This window comes from Drosophila biarmipes, chromosome X (assembly GCF_025231255.1).
Source record: "Drosophila biarmipes strain raj3 chromosome X, RU_DBia_V1.1, whole genome shotgun sequence".
NCBI lineage: Eukaryota > Metazoa > Arthropoda > Insecta > Diptera > Drosophilidae > Drosophila > Drosophila biarmipes.
In genome coordinates, this window is record NC_066611.1 from 22,388,579 (window position 1) to 22,412,685 (window position 24,107).

At 49.7% G+C, this 24,107-nt stretch overlaps 3 protein-coding genes across 5 annotated transcripts; 2 read left to right on the forward strand and 1 right to left on the reverse strand.

The window, feature by feature from the left end:
* Positions 1–1,040: 1,040 nt before the first annotated feature.
* LOC108023516 (hormone receptor 4-like) lies at positions 1,041–17,794 on the forward strand. Its single transcript, XM_017093062.3, is given in 7 exon segments — positions 1,041–1,136; positions 9,110–11,957; positions 12,607–12,755; positions 12,830–14,224; positions 14,298–14,419; positions 14,554–15,616; positions 15,692–17,794. Coding segments are annotated over 7 exon segments (6,363 nt in total). The 5' UTR covers positions 1,041–1,111; the 3' UTR covers positions 16,453–17,794.
* On the forward strand, positions 3,399–5,794 carry LOC122818614 (GATA zinc finger domain-containing protein 14). Of its 3 annotated transcripts, XM_050885200.1 has the most exons (3): positions 3,399–3,792; positions 3,963–5,257; positions 5,466–5,794. In XM_050885200.1, exons 2-3 carry the CDS (start codon positions 4,258–4,260, stop codon positions 5,696–5,698), a joined length of 1,233 nt encoding a protein of 410 aa, XP_050741157.1. In that variant the 5' UTR covers positions 3,399–3,792; positions 3,963–4,257; the 3' UTR covers positions 5,699–5,794. The 3 variants fall into 3 exon arrangements, 2 of the variants coding, with proteins under 2 accessions (XP_050741157.1, XP_050741155.1); XR_006368104.2 differs by lacking the exon at positions 3,963–5,257 and having other exon boundaries at positions 5,466–5,574; XM_050885198.1 differs by having other exon boundaries at positions 3,399–5,257.
* A 2,162-nt stretch (positions 17,795–19,956) lies between the features above and the next one.
* On the reverse strand, positions 19,957–21,405 carry LOC108023235 (putative GPI-anchor transamidase). The gene is made up of 5 exons (XM_017092511.3): positions 20,754–21,405; positions 20,574–20,691; positions 20,403–20,513; positions 20,186–20,346; positions 19,957–20,119 (listed from the first exon to the last, which is right to left on the reverse strand). Exons 1-5 carry the CDS (start codon positions 21,332–21,334, stop codon positions 20,026–20,028), a joined length of 1,065 nt encoding a protein of 354 aa, XP_016948000.1. The 5' UTR covers positions 21,335–21,405; the 3' UTR covers positions 19,957–20,025.
* Between the last annotated feature and the right edge of the window lie 2,702 nt (positions 21,406–24,107).

Sequence of the window (24,107 nt, forward strand, 5' to 3'; positions counted from 1 at the left end):
ACATAACCATTTAAACACTGTTCTGCAACACAAATAATCGTTTCAAAAAAAACCATTTTACAACACTGACAACAAAGCAGCTTCAAACCACTTAAACCCTTTTCGCTCTGCAATGCCTTCAGGAATTTCTCCGAGTGTGCCAGCAAGCTTTTAAAGGCAGCCAGGAAAACCCACATAACAATCTATATGTTGCCGATGTTGCTGCTGCTGTGCAGAGCTCGTGGGCTCTTGTTTTCAATTTCTGTTGCCGTTTCGGTTTCGATTAGAGTGTTAGTCGGGTTTCTTGAGCAGTGTCTCTCTTTCGAGCTCTCCGCCGTGCTCAGTTCTCAGTTCTCAGGGTCTCAGTTCGCATATCTCGGTTAACAGTGCTCGGTTCTCGGTTCTCGGTTCTCGGTTCTCTGGGTCTGTGGGGCTCTGGGGCTCTGGGTCTGCTTGACAATTTCGCTACGCGGCTGTTTTGGTGGCTGCCAGTTGCACATTTCCGTTATATCCGTCAGCCAGCAGTGGCAGTCGCAGCCAGGGCGCCACACTGCGTATGAGTAATATTCGCACAACGAGACCGAACAAGCCAGCCCAGTACAACGGAACAGGAGGGGGGGAAATTGCAACAATCAAAGAAAAGTCAAAGCCAAGAAATGAAGTAACATAAGTAAAAATCGAAAAATCGAAAAACCAAAAAATCAAAAAATAAGAAAGAAAAAGCGTAAGGTGAGAGGGGAGCAAGTGCAGCGCTGCCAACGGCGACGGCGACGCGGCAGCGGTACGGCTTTGTTTTGGCTTCAGTTTTGGCCCAGCAGCTTCGACTTCAGTTCGATTCGTGATTCGTGGTTCGCAGCTCTTAAGGCGCGCAAAGAAAATCTCGAGAAAAACGGCAGAACATTTATTTTTTTGGAGTGAGTTCTAGACTTGCGAGCAAGTGTGGCAAGCAATGTGGCTACCTCGTGAATTACCACCCGCAGTAGTGGGCCACTGAAACGCAGAAGAGCAGCAAAAAATAAAAAAAAACCAAAAAGTTCAAAGTCGGGCTGAAGGAAAAAAGTTGGCAAGCCAAAAGCAACAAAAAACAGGAGTCCCCAAGACGTCACGCAAACAACAACAACAACAACCAGCTATGCCTGGCCCGGCTTTGTGGTCCGGTGAGTGCTTTTCTTGCTTTTCTTTTCCCTCTTGCAAAAAACATAAATCTCAGAGTTGCTCTCCCTCGCTCTCTCTCGCGAGCACTTGCCGTCTCTTTCGGGAGAGCGATCGCAGCTAGAGAGAGAGCCGAGTCACTCTGCAATTGCAAGTTGCAGCATTGCACTTCCGCATGCCGTCTCTCTTCGGCCTGCGATCCGTGATTCAAGAACCCAGCGGCAGCAACAACAATAAACTTTCACTTTAGCAGAGCGCGAGAAAAGAGAAAGAGAGGGGCGAAAGAGACGGGGTTACAAGCTGTTGGCCAAAGGCTTCCTGGCACTGCAACTTGCAGCAGCAACTGCAATTGCAATCAGGTCTTAACACATTTGTTGCTGCTGCCGCTGCCGCTGCCGCTGCTGGGTGGCTCATTATAAAGTCGTAAGCCACTGGCGCTGTGTGAGTGCGAGCAAAATGTCAGTGAGCAATAAGGAAATGAAATGTGCGCCAAACAATTATTGTATGTTGCTGCTGCTGCCGCTGCGGCTGCTGCTGGCAGCAGTTGAAATCGAAAGTGCTTTCAGACAATGGTCAACGAACGTATGGAAAGGGCATTAGAGAAATGCTGGTGTGGGTGCAATGCAAAAAAGTGAGGAGCAAATAAATGGGTAATACGAGGCATAAGCCGCATTTCTTTTTGGCCATTTCGCAATTCATAACATTGCTACTGCCGTTTAACCGCGAAACTCTTGTCCGTATCTTCATTGTCCGTATGTTCATTGTCCGTATGTTTGTTGTCCGTATGTTCTTTGTCCGTTTGTTCGTTGTCCCCTTGCTTGTCCGTTTAACCGCCTCTCCTTATCAGTCAACTATGAACTTGTCCGTTAGTCCTTTGTCCTTTCAACACCGTGCTTCTTGTCCGTTTGCCCACTTGGGTGCAACACTAATTGATCCTCATGTTGCTGTTGGTGTTGTTGTTGCCATTACTACCGTTGTCTGCTTTGCCTTTTCTTTGCTTTGCCGTGTTGCTATGCTTTTTGCTCTCGGCGTTGCGCAATCGCCTGTCATTGTCCATTGTCGAGTTGCTGCCGCCGCTGTGGTTGTCGCTGCTGTTGCTCTAATTCAAATTAACTTTTACCTTTCCACACACATTTTCACTCCCACCCTCTCTGTCGCCCGCCTCTGTCCGTCTCTCTCCCACTTTTCTGCCCGCCGATCGTAGAACTCCATTGCCGGAGAGGGACGGAGAGGGAGGGAGAGCGAGAGAGAGCGAGCAGGAAGCAACAATCTATGCTGCAACTGCAACGGCTGCTCGCTCTTTTTTGGCGGCAGGGCAGGAGCTTTTGCGCAGCAACCCCTCTCTGGACTCCTGCCGCACCCCCAAGCCCCCCAAGCCACACGACCCCCCTGCACCCCCATTTGTGGAAAGTGCAATGGCACAGTTTTGCTTAAAAGAAAAGATGAAGGGTGGTCGGCCCGCCTCTTCACAAAAATGGGAGTTGAAAGTTTGGGAGCTTTTTGGGGGGGAAATGAGAAAGCTTTTTCCTAATGGCAGTGCCCCTGCCCCCGCCCCCGCCCACAGCCTCCCCACTCCCCTCATCGTAGGAACCCTCCCTTAAGCTCGCCGGTCAACGTCCACACCAACACACCCACACGCCCCCAACATATGCAACGTGTGTGTGAATTCTAATTCGAATGCACTGCTTAGATAAGGGAGCGAGGGAGATGGAGCTAGAAAAGGGAACGAGAGAGAGAGGGAGAGGGAGAGAGTGAAGTTTAGTTGCAGCTAGAATTTAGTTGCAGTTGCACTGCAATTGCAATGAACTCCAGGCGGTGGGCGGCGAAAGGGGCGGTGGGTGGTGAGTGCGAGGGAGAGAGAAAGAAGGAGAGGTGAAGGCAACAAAAAAACGAGCCTAGTGGCTCTGCTGGCGCTGACGTCGCTGCCAAAGCATAACTATGACGTCGCTGCTCGCTGGCGAGTGAGTGTGTGTGTAAGTGTGCTTTTTTTGTACGTTTTGTCTATTGGTTTTCATTTTCGTTCGCTGCCGACGTCGACGCTTCTAATGCCCGATCGCGATAGACAGACAGAGCGCGCGAGAGCGAGGGAGCGGTAGAGGGAGAGGGCGAGAGAGAGCGAGCGGTGGAGCTGTGGAGCATTAGAGGCGGTCGGGGAGTCCACGCCTGCGCCGACAGCGACGCCGGCAGCAACAGCAGCAGCGTTTCGTGGCTGCTGCTTTCTTTCGCTCGCTTACTCCTTTCATTTCACTTTATTTCGTTCGCATGTACGCACGTTGGCCGCGGAGCAACATCTCCCCGAAACAAACAAAAAACAAAAAAACACAACTTAAACAACAGCAACAGCAACAGCAACAACAACAACACAGCGGCAGCAGCCGTCGCTCAGACGCGGAACTTGGCTCGAACTTTAGTTTAGTTTCGTTGGCCAATGGATAGTGGCTAGAGTGCGGCGGTATCGGGCGAATCGGTTGAATCGGTTGAATCGGTTGCATCGGTTGAGTCGGCTAAGCTATTGTCACCTAACGGTCAAGCACGCGCCAACCTTTTTTTTAAGTTTCTCAAAGAGTTAGTGGTATTGAAAAGAAAAAAAACAAATAAACAACAGCCTACATAATTTATATGTATATGTAAAGTATAGGCTAGAATCGAAAGCCAAGAGTGGTATGTGCCCTAAGTTTTGACCCAAGACCAAGACCCCAGATCTCAAAGTAAAGGCCCCTGACACCCACACACACCAAACACAAATCACACACTCACACCCGTCCACCCACCCACACACATACACACACACGCACACTGTCTCATTTCGCATCTCAATCTCATTTTCCGAGGATCAGAAAAGGAGCAACATCAATCCGACTCGTTATGTTTGCATATTTTTTTGGAGTGACCTAACTTGTTTGGCAATGGACGCAGACTTCTTCTTCTAATCCCTGAAATACCCTTGAAAGATTTGGAAGAAGAAGTCCATAAACACGAATGGTTGTTGTGATCGAAAGTGTTCTGTTTTTTTTGTTTGTTTGAAATGTGTTTGACTCAAATCGGTGTTTGCCCAGCCAAAATGGCCCAGCATCGATCGCTTGTCCGACTGTATCTGCCCACCTAGAGGAGATCGCCGTTGCCCAAATGAATGCCCAGCAGCCGCTGATCCTGGAGCAGCCACCCAAGGCCAGCAGTGTTGTTGTCGTTGCCCCAGCAGTTGTGGCAGCTGCGGATCTAGAGGCGGCAGCGCGAGCGGAAGCGGCAACGGAGCCATCGGCCACCCCGGAATCCAACTCGAACTCGAACTCCAGCGCCCAGCTGAATGGTGGCTCCCACGAAGAGCAGCGGGTCAGTAATGGCAACCACGGCTGCCGGCGGATCGGCCAGGCGGAGCTGGATCAGCCCGACCGGGAGGACGAGGGCGAGCAGGTCCAGGATGTGGTGGCCAACAAGCTGACCATCATCAAGACGCCGCTAAACAAGACGCTGCTCAAGAAGTGCAACACCAATGGCAGCCTGCAACTGCCGCACAGTGGCAACAATGGCAACAGCAACAACAATAGCAGTCGGAACAGCAACAACAACAACAGTGCGGCCAGCGACGACGTCGACGGCGCCTGCGATTCCGGTTTGCAAGGCGGAAATAGCAATGAACAAGAACCATTTGCCAACAACGATCGCCATCATCACATTTACCACCACCACCACCATCACTATCATCATCACCATGGCGGCGACAAGGGCGATGTTGCCGGTGGCGATGTGGCATCCTCATCCTCCGCGGACCTGAGCACGCAGGTCAAGGAGGAGGCCCGGGCGCTGGACAATGACAATCATCTGAAGGCAGGAACAGGGGCAGGAGGAGCTGCAGGAGCAGCCACACCTGCCCCAGAGGCAGGCGGAGCAGGAGCAGCAGCTGCCACAACGGGCACTTGCAATCCCAGCAAGTGCAACAAGTGCAATTCGCACAACAACAACAGCAGCTGCAACAACAACAACAATACCATCAGCAACAACAACAACAACAACAGCAACAATACGATTAACAATAATACGAGCAACAATACCAACAACAACAACAATAACCATTACAACAATTACAATAACTATTATAAGAAAAAGTCTCGAATGCCGCCCATTTGCCGTTAGTATTGCATCCATCTATATACTCTATGCCCCCTAAAAGTCATACCTAATCATAAATGCGTAAGAACACCGCCACCCCCAAGGCCACCCACCACCCACCACCCACCGCCCACCATGCCAGGCACCCCCTACCACCCTCTTGGTAAACCCAGCCCCCACCCCCTACTTATGAATTACCTCCCCTTTTCTACCAACAAAAATTTCAGTCCACGAAAGAGAAAAAAAACGAAAAAGCGCACTAAACTGGAGCAACCCACAATTGGCCAAGAAAACAAGACTTTGTATTCGAAAAAGACAGACCAGAACCGAACCCACCCCCCAGAGCACCCAGCCAACCCAGCCAACCCTACCAAAAACCCAAAAACCCAAAAACCACCCACTGGAATGCATTCTGCCGCTGCCACTGCAACTCTGCGCTGCAGCCCAAAAGGCAGTCTAGATGCTTCCCGAACGAGTCACAATAATACCAAAAATCCAAAAACATACAAAATCCAAATCAAATGAGAAAACAAAAAGAAACCCAAAACCAAACAAAATACACACAAACAAATGCAAATTAAGAAGAACAACAACGGCAAAGACAAAAACAAAAACAAAAACAAAAACAACGATCGGCAAAAAAGAGAACTTTTTGTTTTTATCAAAATTTGAGCAATCGGCAAGAAAAAACGAAATTATGACATCCATAGGTAAATTTGTGACCATATCCCAAAAATCAAAATTGAAACCAAAAGCACTAACATTAGACACTTAAAGAAGCACACATTGTATTTTGAGGCCCAACCGAAAGGTTAGCTTGGAGTGCAAAGATCAGGGGGGCAGCCTCTTGTTCTTCTGCCCCAAACTCTCCTTGGGACAACCGCTTTCCCCACTCCCAGAGCACCAGAATCGAATAACATTAAACACCACACACATCTGACTAACCACTAGATAACATAGTCGGCTAACGAGTAATATCCATCTTAAGTATAAATATTTCACATTTCAAAGTATATCTCACCACTTTCCACGGAACATCGAATGTTTTCTGTTTTAAATACTGCTTGAGGCTTAGAACTAAAAATTAATATTAGTATTATCATTTGAACATATAGTTAAGTCTGTGCATAGTTTCCCGGATTTCCTATAAGGTTATCGAAGTACTTGTTTATACCTACAGAGTATATATCTTAAGGTTAATCAAATATTAGAGCTTCAGATAGGCTGTTAAATTGAGTGCATTGATTGAGTGATTTGCTTTAATCTCCTCAAGCTATCAATCACTTTTGAAATTGAACATTGTATCTAGGTTATCCTTATTAGCAACTCTCTGGCATGCCGGATAAAAACTTTCCGAACTATTTGCGCACACACCTTGCCATCGTTCTTGGCTCTGCGATGACTCTTTCCCAAAAACTTTCTCTCCCCGCTGTACTTCTGTTTTCCATACGTCCCCCCTTCGATCTGGATTTAATCGCACCTCGGCCAGAGTTAAGATTAGACGGGAATCTGTTGGAAACCATCGTGGATTCTGGCTTGTTTTTGTTAGCCTCGAGTGCAGTCGCAGTCCCCTCCGCCTGATCTGCGGAGCTGTGGATCTGGGGAACAGGGAACAGGTACCTCCACCTGGGCCTGCGCGTATCTGAACCCTAGTATGTATACAGTTGCGTGTGGAAGGCGGCTCCACGCGCCCACACACACCCACACCGGGGCGAAAGATATAGACGCAGAGAGGCACGCATGGTTTTATTGTTTAGAATAATCTTGCGCTTGATAATGAAAATAGGTCAAATTTTAAAAATACTCACACAAACGACATTGTCGTCGCTGCCGCCGAGTGAGTCGCCCGACGAGAGAACTTTTCGCCCCGAACCCCGAACCCGAACCCGAACCCCGGAGCTTTACAGTTTATCTCTCGGCGGCAGTGTGTGTGCGAGAGTGCGTGAAGAGATCGCCATAGGACGGATAGAGAAAGGGGGGAGTTCGGAGGGGCCAGGGAAAGGGGATTGATCGGGTGCACGGGAATGGGTATGGGAATGCCTATGGGAACGGGAATGGGAAGGGGAATCGGAGGGGGAATCGGAGGGGGAATCGGAGGGGGAATCGGAGGGGTATCGGAGGGGGAGATGGAAAAGTCGTTGCTGGGCCAACGCACCAAGTGACCGAATCGGTCAGATGAGAGGGAGATAGCGAAGGGGACCGAGGGAAAGGGAGGGAGAGAGGTTGAGTGAATGAGATATAGAATAGAATAGATCGAAATATCCACATTAAAATAAATCCTATTCTCTTTAATATGATATGAAATATAATAAAAACTTTACAATTATTTGAAAATATTTTATTCATTTAACTTTTTTCACAATCAAACTGAAAAATTATTGTTATCATTTTTAAACCTAATAGTTGACAAATGTTGCAAGATGTAAGTGCGCTTTGCAGAATACATACAAGCCAAAATGTTCTGCATTTTATTAAGTTAAAAATGTTGTAGTTTTTTTTTTGTTTGGAAACTTAGCTTAAAACAATGTTCGATTTTTAATTGAGTGCCATGTGGGAATTTAATGATCCAAATGCATTAAACAAGTTTGAATAAAATAGTGACCCTATGCATTTTCTGGCGATATATGTATATCATAGATATAGAAGAACATTTCGAAATAAAATTATTATTTTAGAAAGTAATTGCCATATGAAGCAAGGAACTAAACTGCTACAAGACCAGTTTGGTGTACAGACATCAATGTTGGATCCAGGGCGCAGTAAGCAATTTTGTAGCATACTTTTTGGGAAGCCCCCTAATGGTGCACCATTACGATCTTCTCGAGATACCAACGCCCTTGCAACATATATGTAATGCATGGCAATCTGTTGAGCATAAGGCGAGTGATGGCACAAAGCAACGCCAACATCCACAGAAAAAAGCGGCAGCAGCGAGAGAGAGAGATGGCCAAGAAGAAGCTTTGACCCATTTCGGCGGAAGAGTTCTGCTTGGGGGAAGCGACCATCGTCCACCGGCCGCCGACCATATTTCATAGCGCTCAGGTCCGAGAGTGCTGATCGATCAAGCTCGTGTAATTAACCGAATTCCTCATACTTGGCTTCGTTTTCAACCAAATCTTTGGCTTGTTGCCCGCTTTAACCAGTTATTCACTGGCTTCTTCTTCGGATGGTTTTTGCCTCAGTGGGGAAGTAAATGCAAATCGATCGGCTATTTGTTTATATTCCATCAGCGAATCAATGCAAAGCCAAGACTCGGAAAGAAAAGAAACTTCCGCAACAAATTTATGCGAACTTATGTATATATGCATAGTTTTTACCCATGCGGCGTCTGAGAATCTCCAAAGCTTGCGCCGTGGACCCAAGAATTTATTATATTATTTTGATGACTATAATAATTTGATATATATTTTAGGCTTTGAAGTTACTCGTTTTCGGGGGGATTAAATGTTTTACTCAAGATCATGTTAGGTGGCAACCTATTAGTTTTCAGTTCAATAGTTGCGCTGAACCGCAAATAATAGTTGTGAGATTGGCAAAATATTGGTTTACTTGAAAGTACAAGCCCCGAAATGAATTTTCTATTACCACATATATATTTATTATAACTTTATTTTAACAAAATTAATATTAATGTCCAGGGCATGGTGTATCGTATGAAAACTATTGATTTGCAGATCAGAAGAGGCTTGAAAAATATCTGCTCTGCCAAACTGTGATTCAGATAGTAAGATATAACTGCTAAGCGCCACTACATTTTGGGATGTATTACTGGGATTTAGTTGGGATTAGCCGGCAGATAAGCCCCCAAACAATTTGACCATCAACCTAACCAGATCCTCGGGATCTTTTCCCCCCTCTTATCACCCCCTAGGAATTATGACACTGAGCCGTGGCCCGTACAGCGAGCTCGATAAAATGAGCCTTTTTCAAGACCTCAAACTCAAACGGCGGAAAATCGATTCGCGATGCAGCAGTGACGGCGAGTCCATAGCGGACACGTCCACCTCGTCGCCGGATCTGCTGGCGCCCATGTCGCCGAAGCTCTGCGACAGCGGTTCGGCGGGGGCGGCGTCGGCAGGGGCGTCGTCCCTGCCCCTCCCGCTGGCCCTGCCCCTGCCCATGTCGCTGCCCCTACCCCTCACGGCGGCATCGTCGGCGGTCACCGTTTCGCTGGCAGCGGTCGTGGCGGCGGTGGCCGAATCGGGCGGAGGCGGTGGCGGGGGCGGAGGAGCTGGTGGGACAGCAGTCACAGCCTCGGGAGCGGGACCCTGCGTCTCCACATCGTCGACGACGGCGGCAGCGGCCACATCCTCGACCTCCTCGCTGTCGTCCTCCTCCTCGTCATCGTCCTCCTCCACATCCTCCAGCGCCTCCTCCACCTCGCCGACGGCTGGAGCCTCCTCCACGGCCACGTGCCCCGCCAGCAGCAGCAGCAGTGGCGGCGGTGGCAAGAGTGGCAACATCAAGCAGGAGCACAACACAGAGATCCACTCGTCGAGCAGTGCTATCTCGGCGGCCGCCGCCTCAACGGTAATGTCCCCGCCGCCCGCTGAGCCGGCGAGATCCAGTCCAGCCACGCCGGAAGTGGAAGTGGGACCAGCGGGCGGAGGAGTTGGGGGCGGAGTTGGAGCAACAGGCGGCGTAGGAGCCGCAGGCGGTGGAGCAACAGCTGGAGTGGCAATCAATGAACACCAAAACAATGGCAATGGCAGCGGAGGGAGCAGTCGAGCCTCGCCCGATTCGCTGGAGGAGAAACCCTCGACCACGACGACGACGGGTCGTCCAACGGTCACCCCCACTAATGGAGTGCTGTCTTCCGCCTTGGGCACGGGAATGTCCGGCATAACTGGAAGCAGCGCCAAGCTGAGCGAGGCGGGCATGAGTGTAATCCGCTCCGTCAAGGAGGAGCGTTTGCTCAGCGTGTCCAGCAAGATGCTGGCCTTCCATCAGCAGCGGGAGCACGATACCAAGGCCGCGGCGGCGGCGGCGGCAGCAGCAGCGGCGGCGGGTCATGTGACGGTTCTAGTGACGCCTTCGCGGATCAAATCGGAGCCACCACCGCCGGCCTCACCCTCCTCCACATCCAGTACCCAAAGGGAACGAGAAAGGGAGCGGGAGCGGGATCGGGAACGGGAAAGAGATCGGGAACGGGAGCGAGATCGAGAGCGCGAGCGAGAGCGGGAACAGTCCATCAGCTCCTCGCAGCAGCATCTGAGCCGCGTCTCCGCCAGTCCACCCACTCAGCTGTCCCACGGCAGCTTGGGACCCACCATCGTCCAGACGCACCATCTTCACCAGCAACTCACACAGCCGCTGACGCTGCGCAAGAGCAGCCCGCCCACGGAGCACCTGCTCAGCCAGTCCATGCAGCATCTAACCCAGCAGCAGGCGATCCACCTGCACCACCTGCTCGGCCAGCAGCAGCAGCAGCAGGCGTCGCATCCCCAGCAGCAACAGCAGCAACACTCGCCCCACTCCCTGGTGCGGGTGAAGAAGGAGCCGAATGTTGGCCAGCGGCACCTTTCGCCGCACCATCAGCAGCAGTCGCCGCACCTGCAGCACCACCAGCAGCAACAGCAGCAGCAGCAGCAACATCTACACCAGCAACAACAGCAACAGCAGCAGCAACACCACCAGCAGCAGCCGCAGGCCCTGGCCCTGATGCATCCCGCCTCGCTGGCGCTTAGGAACAGCAACCGGGACGCTGCCATTCTGTTCCGGGTGAAGAGCGAGGTGCACCAGCAGGTGGCCGCCGGACTGCCCCATCTCATGCAGTCCGCTGGCGGGGCAGCGGCGGCAGCAGCAGCCGCAGTGGCCGCCCAGCGGATGGTCTGCTTCAGCAACGCCCGGATCAACGGAGTGAAGCCCGAGGTGATTGGCGGACCGCTGGGCAATCTGCGGCCCGTGGGCGTGGGCGGCAATGGAGGCGGTTCCGTGCAGTGCCCCTCGCCGCATCCCTCCTCCTCGTCGTCATCCTCGCAGCTGTCGCCGCAGACGCCCTCGCAGACGCCGCCCCGCGGCACGCCCACCGTCATCATGGGCGAGAGCTGCGGGGTGCGCACCATGGTCTGGGGCTACGAGCCTCCGCCGCCCTCGGTGGGTCAGTCGCATGGCCAGCATCCGCAGCAGCAGTCGCCCCACCACCAGCCACAACAGCAGCAACAGCAGCAGCAGCAACAGCAGTCGCAGCAGCAACAGCAGCAGCAACAGCAACAGCAACAGCAGCAACAGTCGCTGGGTCAGCAGCAGCACTGCCTGTCCTCACCCTCGGCCGGATCCCTGACGCCCTCCTCCTCCGGCGGCGGTTCGGTGTCGGGCGGCGGCGTGAGCGGACCCCTTACGCCCTCCTCGGTGACGCCGCAGAACAACGAGGAGGCCGCCCAGCTGCTGCTCTCCCTGGGACAGACGCGCATCCAGGACATGAGGGCCCGGCCGCATCCCTTCCGCACCCCGCACGCCCTCAACATGGAGCGCCTGTGGGCGGGCGACTACTCGCAACTGCCACCCGGCCAGCTGCAGGCCCTCAATCTCAGCGCCCAGCAGCAGCAGTGGGGCAGCAGCAACTCCACCGGCCTCGGCGGCGTGGGCGGTGGCCTGGGCGGTCGGAGCGGCCTGGAGGCGCCGCACGAGCCGACCGACGAGGACGAGCAGCCGCTGGTGTGCATGATCTGCGAGGACAAGGCCACCGGCCTGCACTACGGCATCATCACGTGCGAGGGGTGAGTTGCCGAATGTCCAAAGAAGTATATCAGAGGAAACCAGAGAAACGAATTGTACTTACTTAGAAATCAGTTATTTAAAAGTAGAACATAAAACATGGAACTAATTATGCACATGTTCAAGGAAATTACACGAAAACGTATTTTTTTATAATTGAAGAATGCCAAAGTTCTTCATATAATTTTTAACAATTTTAATAAGAATTAAAAAACGTATTTAACGTATTATTTAATGAAATTAATTACCAGTGTTACTAATAATAAAATAAGGAACTAAATAGGACTGAAAAAAGAAGGGTATTGAAAAATAGAAGAAGAGCTCTAGAAAAGAATTCCTTGTTTAGGGTTGTAATGAGTTATGGATCACGGAAAGATTTAAAGCTTAAAGAAATTTTGAGCACATTGTAATTTTAATAGTTATTAAAATGTAATGCTATCTATGAAAAAAGCACAGAAGTGATTTAAATATAGAACCAAAGTTCAGTGTTAGGATGATAAAAGCACTGTGGATCACAGGGAATTTAAATTGTCTAGTAAGAAACAGTGATAGGAGATCCAAGGAGTGTGATAATAAGGACACTGGGCAAGGTTTTTTAGTTTCACCACCCCCCACTTCCAATCCTAATCCCCGACTCTTCCACTCCGCCAGGTGCAAGGGCTTCTTCAAGCGAACGGTGCAGAACCGACGCGTCTACACCTGCGTGGCGGACGGCACCTGCGAGATAACCAAAGCACAGCGCAACCGTTGTCAGTATTGTCGATTTAAGAAGTGCATCGAGCAGGGCATGGTGCTGCAGGGTGAGTACCGCCGACAGCCGCTTGGCAGTCCCTTCCAGACTCGGCCCTTTGCTAACCGGGACATCTCCTTGCAGCCGTTCGCGAGGATCGCATGCCGGGCGGTCGCAACAGCGGCGCCGTCTACAATCTGTACAAGGTGAAGTACAAGAAGCACAAGAAGACCAACCAGAAGCAGCAGCAGGCCGCACAGCAGCATCAGCAGCAGGCGGCGCAGCAGCAGCAGCACCAGCAGCAGCAACACCAGCAGCAGCAACACCAGCAGCAGCAGCAGCAGTTGCACTCGCCGCTGCACCACCACCACCACCAGGGTCACCAGGCGCACCACGGGCAGCAGCAGCACCACCCGCAGCTGTCGCCGCACCACCTGTTGTCGCCGCAGCAGCAGCAACTGGCCGCCGCGGTGGCAGCAGCCGCCCAGCACCAGCAGCAACAGCAGCAGCAGCAACAGCAGCAGCAGGCCAAGCTCATGGGCGGCGGAGTGGAGATGAAGCCCATGTTCCTGGGTCCCGTGCTCAAGCCGGAACTGCTCCAGGCACCGCCCATGCACAGTCCGGCCCAGCAGCAGCAGCAACAGCAGCAGCAGCAGGCCTCGCCGCACCTCTCCCTCAGCTCGCCGCACCAGCAACAGCAGCAGGGTCAGCACCAGAACCACCACCAGCCATCGGGCGGGGGAGGAGGCGGCGGAGGCGGTGGCGCCAGCGGCGGAGGAGTAGGAGGAGCCCAACTGCCGCCGCACCTGGTGAACGGCACCATACTAAAGACGGCCCTGACCAATCCCAGCGAGATTGTGCATCTGCGTCACCGCCTCGACTCGGCGGTCAGCTCGTCGAAGGACCGGCAAATCTCGTACGAGCACGCCCTGGCCATGATCCAGACCCTGATCGACTGCGACGCCATGGAGGACATTGCCACGCTGCCGCACTTCAGCGAGTTCCTCGAGGACAAGTCGGAGATCAGCGAGAAGCTGTGCAACATCGGCGACTCGATTGTCCACAAGCTGGTGTCCTGGACCAAGAAGCTGCCCTTCTACCTGGAGATCCCGGTGGAGATACACACCAAGCTGCTGACGGACAAGTGGCACGAGATACTCATCCTGACCACGGCCGCCTACCAGGCGTTGCACGGCAAGCGCCGGGGCGAGGGAGCGGGCTCGGGCAGCCGGCAGAATTCGCCGGCGTCCACGCCACTAGCCACGCCCACTGGGACGCCGCTGAGCACGCCCATACCATCGCCCGCCCAGCCGCTGCACAAGGACGATCCGGAGTTTGTCAGCGAGGTGAACTCGCACCTGAGCACGCTGCAGACCTGCCTGACCACGCTGATGGGGCAGCCCATTGCGATGGAGCAGCTGAAGCTCGACGTCGGCCACATGGTGGACAAGATGACTCAGATCACGATCATGTTCCGGCGCATCAAGCTCAAGATGGAGGAGTACGTCTGCCTGAAGGTCTACATACTGCTGAACAAAGGTACGTGGTTCGAATTGCCCAGCGCAGACGCCCAGTGCTCATGTTACCCTTTTCGTTCGTTTTGTAACTCCAGCAGAAGTGGAACTGGAGAGCATACAGGAGCGGTACGTCCAGGTGCTGCGCTCCTACCTGCAGAACTCCTCGCCGCAGAACCCGCAGGCGAGACTCAGCGAGCTGCTCTCCCACATACCAGAGGTAAGTGGCCGCCACACGAACAGTGTGCCCAGCAAAGAAACCCTATATATGCTATACTCCTTGGAGTGCATTGTTCCCGGGAAATACACCCTTGTATCCCCTATGATTCACCCCTCTCCCTTACCCTCTTGCAGATCCAGGCTGCGGCCAGTCTGCTGCTCGAGAGCAAGATGTTCTATGTACCCTTCGTGCTCAATTCGGCGAGCATAAGGTAGCAGATGCTTGAGCACGGCCTGCTGCCCACCGCCAACCACCAGCCGGCGCCGCTGGGACCAGTTCCCGATCCGGCCCTCCCGGAGCGGCAGCAGCAGCAGCAACAGGAGCGGCGCCGGAGCAGGCAGCAGCAGCACCAGTTGCTGCGCGACCTGCCCAAGATCAAGATCGAGATCGGGGCCCAGCGCCAGCCAGATCAGGAGCAGGAGCAGCAGCAGCAGCAGCAGCAGCAGCAGCAGGAGGAGCCGGAACAGAGGGAGCAGCTGGAGCAGCAGGAGCAGGAGGAGCGGTCCCGATCCACGTCCATTTTAAAGACTTCGCTGCTGAGCGGAGCGGCGGCCACGTTGGCCACCCTGACGGCGGCTGCCGAGCAAATAGCCCGCTCGTCGGCCAGCAGCGACACTGCCAGGGACTATTCCCACAGCAGCAACAGCAGCAGCAGCAACAGCAACTGCAACAGCGGCAGGACGGGCAGCAGCAACAGCAACAGTTTAGAAGAGAGCAAAAGACTTGAGCATCAACAACAACAGCAACCACAACAGCATCAGCATCAGCAGCAGCAGCAACAATATACATCAATACTACACACGGCCTTAATGTCACAGCGTTCCCTGCCAGCAGCAACATCAGCTACAACAACGACGGCGACGACAGCAGCAACCACGTCGCCCACGCCTGCGCATGTGCTGAAAACAGCGGTGACCTTAGCCAGCCTAAGTGAGATAGCCACTGCGCGCCAGAAGCAGCAACAGCAGCAGCAGCAATTGCTGGCGTTGCAGCAGCAGCAACAGCAACAGAAACTGCCCAGAAGGATAATCAACTTTGGCAGCAACCACGCTGCCAACACTGCCACCAAAGGATTGGGAGCGGGAGCAGGAACAGGAGCAGCAGGAGTGGGCATGGCCACAACAACGGCAGTAGCAGCAACAGCAACACTTGGACGCAATCGCCAACTGGGCCCGAGTCATGGCCAAGTGGCGAATGGTAAGCAGAAAGAATTGTGAGCCCTGTGTTTGCGATAACGTTTGTGTCCCCCTCCCACTCAATGAACGCTGCCAGCAAGGACAGCGCGCCTGCTCAATGGCAACTGTTGCGGCCGACTGTTGCAGGCGACAGCAGCAACAGGGGACAGTAGGGGCGGCAACACGGTTAACATGCAGACCCAAACCGGCGATGAGTTGCTGCCGCTGCTAGCCATGCCCCCGCAAGCAGCTCCCGCTGCAACAGCAACATCAACTGCAACTTCAACAACAGCAGCAACATCATTATCATTATCAGCCACATCAACAACAGCATCATCACCTACATCAAATATTTCATTAGCTACACGTGCAGCAGCTGCAGCAATGCAGCAGCAGCAGCAACAATGGACTGCCGTGTCGACGACGCCAGCAACAGGAGTGATGATGACGACGACGACGACACAATCACAAGCAACATTAGCACCACAACAACAGCAACAACCACTGCCACAACAGCAACAGCAACAAAAAAACAGAAAAACAACAGCAACCACCACCACAACAGCACCAACAACACACAGCAGCAACAGCAACAGCAACAGCAACATCAACTTTAACAGCAACAATAACTATATAAATAACAATAATATTAACGCCGACACTGCCAGAGTCTCTGTCTCTGCCTCTGCCCCCGCCTTCGCCTCCGCCCCTGCCTCTGCCTCTGCGACGGCAACAGCCACGCCCACTGCCAGAGTAGCGCGCCAGCGACCGATCCCGCCCCCGGCCCCGCGCACACCCACAGCCACCTCAGCTTCTGTTACTGTAGTTGTGTTCAAAACAATGTTACCTGATGACTGAATTATTTTAGAATCGTACACGTAGAGCATGTTTTATTATGATTACCACTATGATTACACTTACGAATTACAATTACGATTATGATTACGATTACGATTATGAATATGAGTACGCGTACGTCTGGATATCATTACCTATTAACTATTCATTAGTTACGGCTTATCGATTATTACTATTATTACTATTACTATTGCTACATGCATAATGTAGAGCCTAATTGATCTATCGTGTATTTTAGTTTGTCTAATTGTTGGATCCCTGTACTATATCCCACACACACTCACACACTCGCCCACACTTGATCCTCACCCCAAACAATCCACCCACACACACACATTATCATTACTAAGCAAGGATATGCGTATGCAGAGTTGAAACATTTTAATCTTGTAATCCCTTTGTGTTCTTTGCTGAACGGAGTTGACCGACGAGGAGGAGGAGCTGCAGCAATTCGGAGTGTTGAACGAGTAGGATTATGTATGTAGAGAGTATGTAGCCACAATGCCACTTACAGCTATAGCAAGCATTTAGGATGCGTGCATATGTCAGTTATCTATTTTTTTTTTAACTAAAATCTATATAAAGTAACGAGATGGGGATGGAAATGGAGATGGAGGAGGAGGAGCAGGAGCAGGAGCAGGAGGAGAGCGAAGCAGGGCGGGAGACGCAACCACATAAAGTATAAATAGTAGAGTCCAAGTAGCTAGTTTAGTGTACATCCGTTTTGGGGCAGAGGAGTAGCAGGAGTAGAGCAATTTTGTCAATGAGAGGGGGTGGTGGGGTGAGCGGAAACGGAAACGGAAACGCAAGCGGAAACGGAAACGGAAGTTGGGACAAAACGGAAACGGAAATGGAAACTGGACTGCCAGATCGGAATCACACATCAACCATTAAGAGAACTTCGCTCGCAACGACTGCAGAATTATACTGTTAGATACTGTTAATTATCGAACCCCAAGCCCCAACCCCCAACCCCCACCCCCAAGCCCAACCCTCACACACACACACACACTATACCTAAGTTAAGAACGCATAATCACATACTACACATAAATTACGTATAGTACATACAAGAAACAGAGATAAGGAAAAGAAAAAACAAAGATAAGAGAAGAAAGAAAGGATTTTTTTTTGTGTAAGCCCGATTGCGCAATTGTATATCGTAATCGTGTTGTCGTCGCAACCCCAAACGCCTATCGCCCATGGCGGTATTGATGCCCGGATTGTTATCGATATCGTCGTACTACGTTTTATTTTGTAAATGTATTAATTTTGTTGATTTTTTTGCTGTCTGTATACATTTTTTTTAACAACATTTTTGAATAAATGTAATTCTTGAATATGCTTTATGTTTCTTATTTATTTTCGCAACCCCCCATGTACCCCAGAGCTTTTCAGTTTCAATTGGTTTGTATATAGTGTAGTCCTTTCATTATTTGAGGTTACCCAAGATAGTTTAGCCGTTTTTTCCATACCAAAAGCTCTGTATTGTTAATGGCTTTAATAACTCAAGTTTTTTTGAAGAACTTAACATAGAAAAGAATATAAACTGGCTCCAACTAGATTTCTACACGAATTTTACGCGACTCTGTTTTGCAAATCGTTCAGTGGCGCCACCTGCATTTAGGGCCCGAAAACGTATGCACCGGAAATGGTAAATTGGCTTGAAAGGAAATCGAAGGGGTCACATGTGAACGGCGAAACCCGATCGCAAGGACTCCGACCCCCAGTCCTGTAACTCAAACCCTCCCGATTCAAGCTCTTTCACACAATTAACGCAACCTAGAGCTAAGAGCGGAAACGGAAATAGAGAAAGTAAGCTAAAAAAAAACAACAAGAAAACAATGTTTTTCGAGTAAAAGCGAAGAACAGAAGATGAGAAATAAGCAAGAGTCTGACATCAAATTGCCTTCAAAGCGTTATTTTCGATTTTTTTTCCGTAGAGTTTTTTTACGAGAGAACGATGCAAAATAAATACGAAATACCAAATAGCAAGCAAATATTTAAAGAACGTATATATGTGGATATATATAAGCAGTGGCATAATAATCATATGAAAATGGAAAAATTGAAGAAAAAACGGCAGCGGACGGACGGCTAAAAGGATTAACATTTTTTGTAGAGTAAAGCGGGAAAAACAGCATCTGGAGGAAAAGAGTCAGAATAAAATATTTTTGCACAGCGTGTTATCGAATAAGTGTTAGACTTTAAACGTAACTGTAATCGAGATTAAAATCAATCAAAGGACCCTCCCGATCCTCCCCATCCTCGCTCCTTCCTTTCCCAGGTCCTCCCTGGTAGCCATCATCATTTTAGCCCTTCAACCCGCCCATTTGATTATTGAGGCTGGGCTCAGATGGAGGATTGCTCCCGCAGGAAAACAAGAAGTGTCTTTGTAAATACAAGAGAATAAAGAGTGGGATTGAACCCAACCATCTGGTGTCTCGAGATATAACATTAGTTAGCTAATTTTAACGACTTACACTCCCGATCAACTAATGCCGTAGATGAAACTGTTGTACCCCCAGAACACTTGAATGCTCAACCCCATCACTTGCCCCACTTGACCCACTCGACCCACTCGACCCACTCAACCCACACCCGCATCCAACTCACGGCGCTTGCCTAGATCCATTTGCATCCCGGGCCGAACTAGAACCAGAACCCCATGTCCACCATGTCCCCATAGTGTATAGCGTGGATGCAATATGAACTTCTTATGGTGCTTAATCTGGATCTTGATCTTGAGGACAACCCAAGCCTACAACTCAAATTATGGGACTGATGCAATGAAACAAAAAGTAAATAAAACAAATAATGAAGGAGAATTAGAAAAACGCAGGGGAGGAAATCTAAGCCCGTATATGTATACTAGGTGTATATGTGTACTGATTAAACGATTCAATAATTAAAACGAAGTAGATCCTTCCATACGATAAAAACCAAAAAAAAAGAAGAAAATTAAAATGGAAAAGCAAGAGTAAGCGCTGGGAAGAGATCTCGCTTCTGAGGCCATTGTTATACTCTCTCAATTTGTGTATACCCAAATTAGAAAATTGTGAAACCAAATCCAAAGAAAGCCGAGGAGACATAACGAATCGCCGTGGAAAATTATAGAAATACTGTTTTTTTGTGCATTTCTAATTCTACATAGCGGTCGTCAGCGACTTTTAGCTTTTATATAAGTATATATACAATATGTTTTTCGTTTCGTTTTGGATTTGATATGAATGTTACGCGATGGATTGATATTGATATTGATTGATTGATTAGTGAACGTTTGATGTAGTGTTAACCAAAAAATATAATTTAACTGATACATTGATGTAATGCATAAGAGGCGGACACACAAACGGCAACAGAACCGCAAAATGATAATGAATCGAGATGAAAATGAAATGTTAGCAAATATAAAACAGATAACTAAGACGAACTAAGCCCATAATTGAGAATTTTTAAAGCACGATTCGAGATCACATATAAATTTAATAAATTACACATGTATTAATAATGAAATGATGTATTTACGAATAAAATTAATATTATCACAAGAATCATGCATGGTCGAACAGTCTATTTAAAGAGGTCCGACGGAAATTGGGACTCCATCACGATTTTGAAGGGCTTCTTGGCCACCATCTCGTCCTTGTCGACCTGAATGAAATCGCTGTGTGAACCGAGAATTAGTAAAGGATCTAGGGGGTGGGGAGTGGATTTCCGATAAAATACTTACTCCTCGTTGGCCAGGGTCACGTTGATGCGGTCGGTGGAGACCCGTGTGGGTCGGATGGCCCCAAAGAAGTCTGTGATGGGCACCTTGTGCGGGTCTCGGCGGTACAGATCCTTGCGCACTCCCACGGTCGAAATGCACACCCGCTTGGGGCACACTTGCAGCTGTTGGGAAGGCGAACAATCATAAATATGTTTAAAAATCTCAGGAGGAGACCTACAAATTCCCCAATGGTGCGCTTGCTGAAGGGCTGCACCTTCTCCAGGAACTCCAAGGCGTAGTAGGTATACCGATCGATCATGTAGACGCCTATCGAGGGATCCACATGGTGCTGCGGATTGCAATCGATAGATAGATGACTATACTACATACTGACTTCATAGCGTCTTACCGATAGGGAATCCTCGCCCACTAGGCTGCTAGCCACCGCCAATACATTCGGCGACGTGAATTTCTCGTACAACGAGGCCGCTTGGCAAGTGTCCACCATGAAAAACAGCTCATTGTAACTAAACAAAGTAGATAAACTATTAGGACTAGAACAGGGCACAGACATGGGTAAGTGGCGCACCGCTTCTTCTCCCACATCTGCTGGATGCCGTCGGCCAGCTCCTGGCTGGTGATCTCCTCGGAGTCTTGGAACTTAAGGAAGCCATCGCCGCCATGGCCCGTGAGGTAGATGAGCACATTGCTGCCCGCGTCCGAAAGCAGCTTCTTGGAGCGCGCCGTGCCGTTCTGGGTGCGCCCAGTCAGCAGGCGCACAAAGTTTTCCACGGTCACCTCGTAGCCCCGATAGTCCACCTCCACATCGTCGCCGTACACATTGATGTGCTGGTTGGCGTTGTTGTAAACCTGGCCGGGACGCGGATTGCGGGGGTTGCAGGCCATGTCGTCCGCTATCATCAGAATGATCTGGGAGTCGGGAATGCCCAGTCGCTTGACCGATCGGTAGATGGACAGCACATTAGCCACATGCCGGTAGTTAAACCAGAATCTCGAGGCGTCCACCAGCACCGCCCAGTTGTTCGTGTGCGTTGACCGCTGGCTGACGTCCACGAAGCCCTCGGGCAGAACCGAGGTATCCTCCGGATCCGCCTCCGCCCGACAGCTGGCCAGGAGCAAGACCAGGATGACAACGAATTTAATAAACATCTCGCAACCGAATATTAATTACCCATGTATATCGATAGGCCCACAACAACGCCTGCTGTTATCGACTGCACCGCTCTATAGACCGCAATCAGCTGTGAGGTGTGACCGCGCTCAAAAATATACTACATATACCACTTCCAAGCATACCATACAAATAATATGATACAATTATGATATGACACCTATTGACAGTTTTAAGAACAAGGATGTACAGATAAATAAAGCCAGTTGTCAAGACATTTCTTTAAAGCTCATAATATTGCATTCACCAAGGTCTTTAATTTTAATTATTAATTATTACTATTATTAATTATTTGTTCATAATTATTATTATTATATATATATTAATGAATTAAATTAAATGGTACATAAAATAACTAAGAATAATAAATGTTAAAAAAAAAAATTAGTCATTCTTGCAAATGTATTGTTTTCAATGGGCATTATAGCTATGAAATGAAATGTAAATGGAGTGTACTAAAAAATTGGTTGAATCACATTGCCCGAACTATACTAAAGGAGCAAATATTTAAATTAATTATATTAAATAAAACTTACAAGAACTAAAAATAGTGATATCCTTAAAAAATATCAAACTTTTGCTAATATATTTTTTATAACTGGGCATTAAAGGTACAAAATGGAGTGCACTAGAAATTTGTTTAATCACATTTCCCAAAATATACCAAAATAGCAATGAATTTAAATGGTACTTTTTAAAGGTAAAAATAGTGAAAGCCTTACAAATATAAACGTATGCTAACATATTTTTTAAATAGGCATTATAGCTATGAAATGGAGTGTACTAAAAATTGATAGAAGCTATTGGTCATAAAATACCAAAAGAATACTAAGTGGTCATATATATTGCGAGCCAGGGGCAGACAGGGTGGTTACAATGATGGGTTGTGGGAGGGGGAGAAGGGGCAGGCCAATGCTAATGGGGCAATTTTCCACCTCGATTTTCTCCCTCTAAAACCCTCGAAACGCCGCATTTTGAACATAAAACAGTTAGTACCCAGCGAGTACGATCGAATGCAGTCGAAAAGTTGGGGGTTAAAGGGCGCCCTGTGGGTGAAAAAAGCGTCAGAAAATGCTATAAAAGCAATATGGCGGCGGACGCTCGTAACGAAAACGAATGACATGACGCTGCAATGACGAAAAGAGAAGGCCGATGAAGAGCGAGGCACAGGCGGACAGCGCAAATTGTGTGCGCTCGTGTGTGCGTGTGTGTGTGTGCGGGGCCGTAAAAGCCTTGTTTGCGTGTGGAATTTAACTGTTTTCTCGCCGTCTGCCAATTGGGGGGCACTCACACAGAGGCACACGCACAGTCACACACCTGGGAAAATGGGGAAAATCGTGGCAAGACAACCACAAATGCAGGGCTTCTGCTTCAGAAAACTCTGCCAATTCGCCGCGATCTTTTTCTCTCCCTCTCTCGCTCTCGGCCGCCGCTCTCTGATTCACGTGGGTTTTCATATTCATATGTGTATGTGTTCATCGTGCTTCATTTTTTACTGTAGCGCTGTAATTGTTCTTTTTGTGGAGAGCTTTGGATCTGCCTGCCGGAAGTTTTCTTTTTATCCACATATCGCCGATTGCGCTTTGCGCACTTCGCCTGTCGCTGCTTCTGCTTTGCTGCGTGGCGTTTTCGTTTTGTGTCGGCCATTACGTTTTCCAATTGCCTTTGGCGCAGACAAGCACACAAAACAAAACACACAAAGCGTGTGTGTTTGGCCGCTGTGTGCGTGTGGGCATGTAAATGTGAGGTCGCACAGAAAAAAAACATTTCTAGGTGAATTTAATCGAGTGGGCGTAATGCGAAAGCGTTTTCCTGGCTTTTCCTGGTCTAAAACTGAGTTGGCAATGCGAAAGTGTGCCCGCTCGCGGCCAGGATCAGGGCGGAAGGCCAAGAAAAGGCCGAGGAAGGACCATTACCCAGGATAATCGATCGAACTGGCCCTCGCAACTAATCGAATGATGTCAATGGCAATGGGAAGGAAAATCCTGGCCACTCTCTTGACCTAGTTCGGAAAAATCGCCTTTTCAGCCGTCCCCTTAAGAAGCAGTAGAATGGCGGACGTGCAGAGAAGCGATGCAAAAAGCTATTGATTTTCCCTCATTTCCATTTTCACAGCAATTAAGGCTTTCTGCCTTTAGCCCAGTTACACGTAATCGCAATGGTCCTTGGGAGGGCGGGAAAACTGCCCGGTGTGCAGGGTCGGGACTGGGCATTGGGCTAAGGACGCCGCCGCCTGACACTTGCAGGATTCAGCCTGCCTTCTTCCAACTCTTCCCTGCGGGTGGCAGGGGGTGGTGGCGGAAAAACATGCAACAACCTACGGCACAGCATCGCAAGTTGAGGAAAAACTGGGAAATCCGCAGGACCAGCGAGAAGGAGTTGTTGTTTTTGCCCGTCTCTCCCCGCCTGCTCTCTGCTACTCTGCTTCCCCTGCTCTCTTGCCAATTCCCAACTACCACCCCCGATGCGACATGCCATTCCCGAGTCCTTTTTCGCTTTCAGCCGACGCAACAAAAGACGCTTCAGCAGCAGCAACAGCTACAGCAGCAATAACAACAAGCGACGTCGCGGCGAAAAGAGCGAACAAACATTTGCCAAAAACAACACGTACGCCGGTCTCCAGAACGCACGTCGACGTGGGAAATGCCCTATCCCTGGGGCAGAAAACAGCTGTTCCAAGTGGAATGTCAAATTTGGGAAAGCATACTTGCTTTCATATTTTCATTTGACCTAATTATTTTCAAGGGAACA

Excerpts from the sequence above, each read along its gene's own strand:
- LOC122818614 (XM_050885198.1), top strand. The coding sequence starts at position 4,258 with ATGAATGCCCAGCAGCCGCTGATCCTGGAGCAGCCACCCAAGGCCAGC. Across the intron at positions 5,258-5,465 it reads TCGAATGCCGCCCATTTGCC|TCCACGAAAGAGAAAAAAAA; the intron begins GTTAGTATTGCA and ends CAAAAATTTCAG.
- LOC108023235 (XM_017092511.3), bottom strand. The coding sequence starts at position 21,334 with ATGTTTATTAAATTCGTTGTCATCCTGGTCTTGCTCCTGGCCAGCTGT. Across the intron at positions 20,692-20,753 it reads CAGATGTGGGAGAAGAAGCG|TTACAATGAGCTGTTTTTCA; the intron begins GTGCGCCACTTA and ends TACTTTGTTTAG. Across the intron at positions 20,514-20,573 it reads TGGGCGAGGATTCCCTATCG|CACCATGTGGATCCCTCGAT; the intron begins GTAAGACGCTAT and ends TGCAATCCGCAG.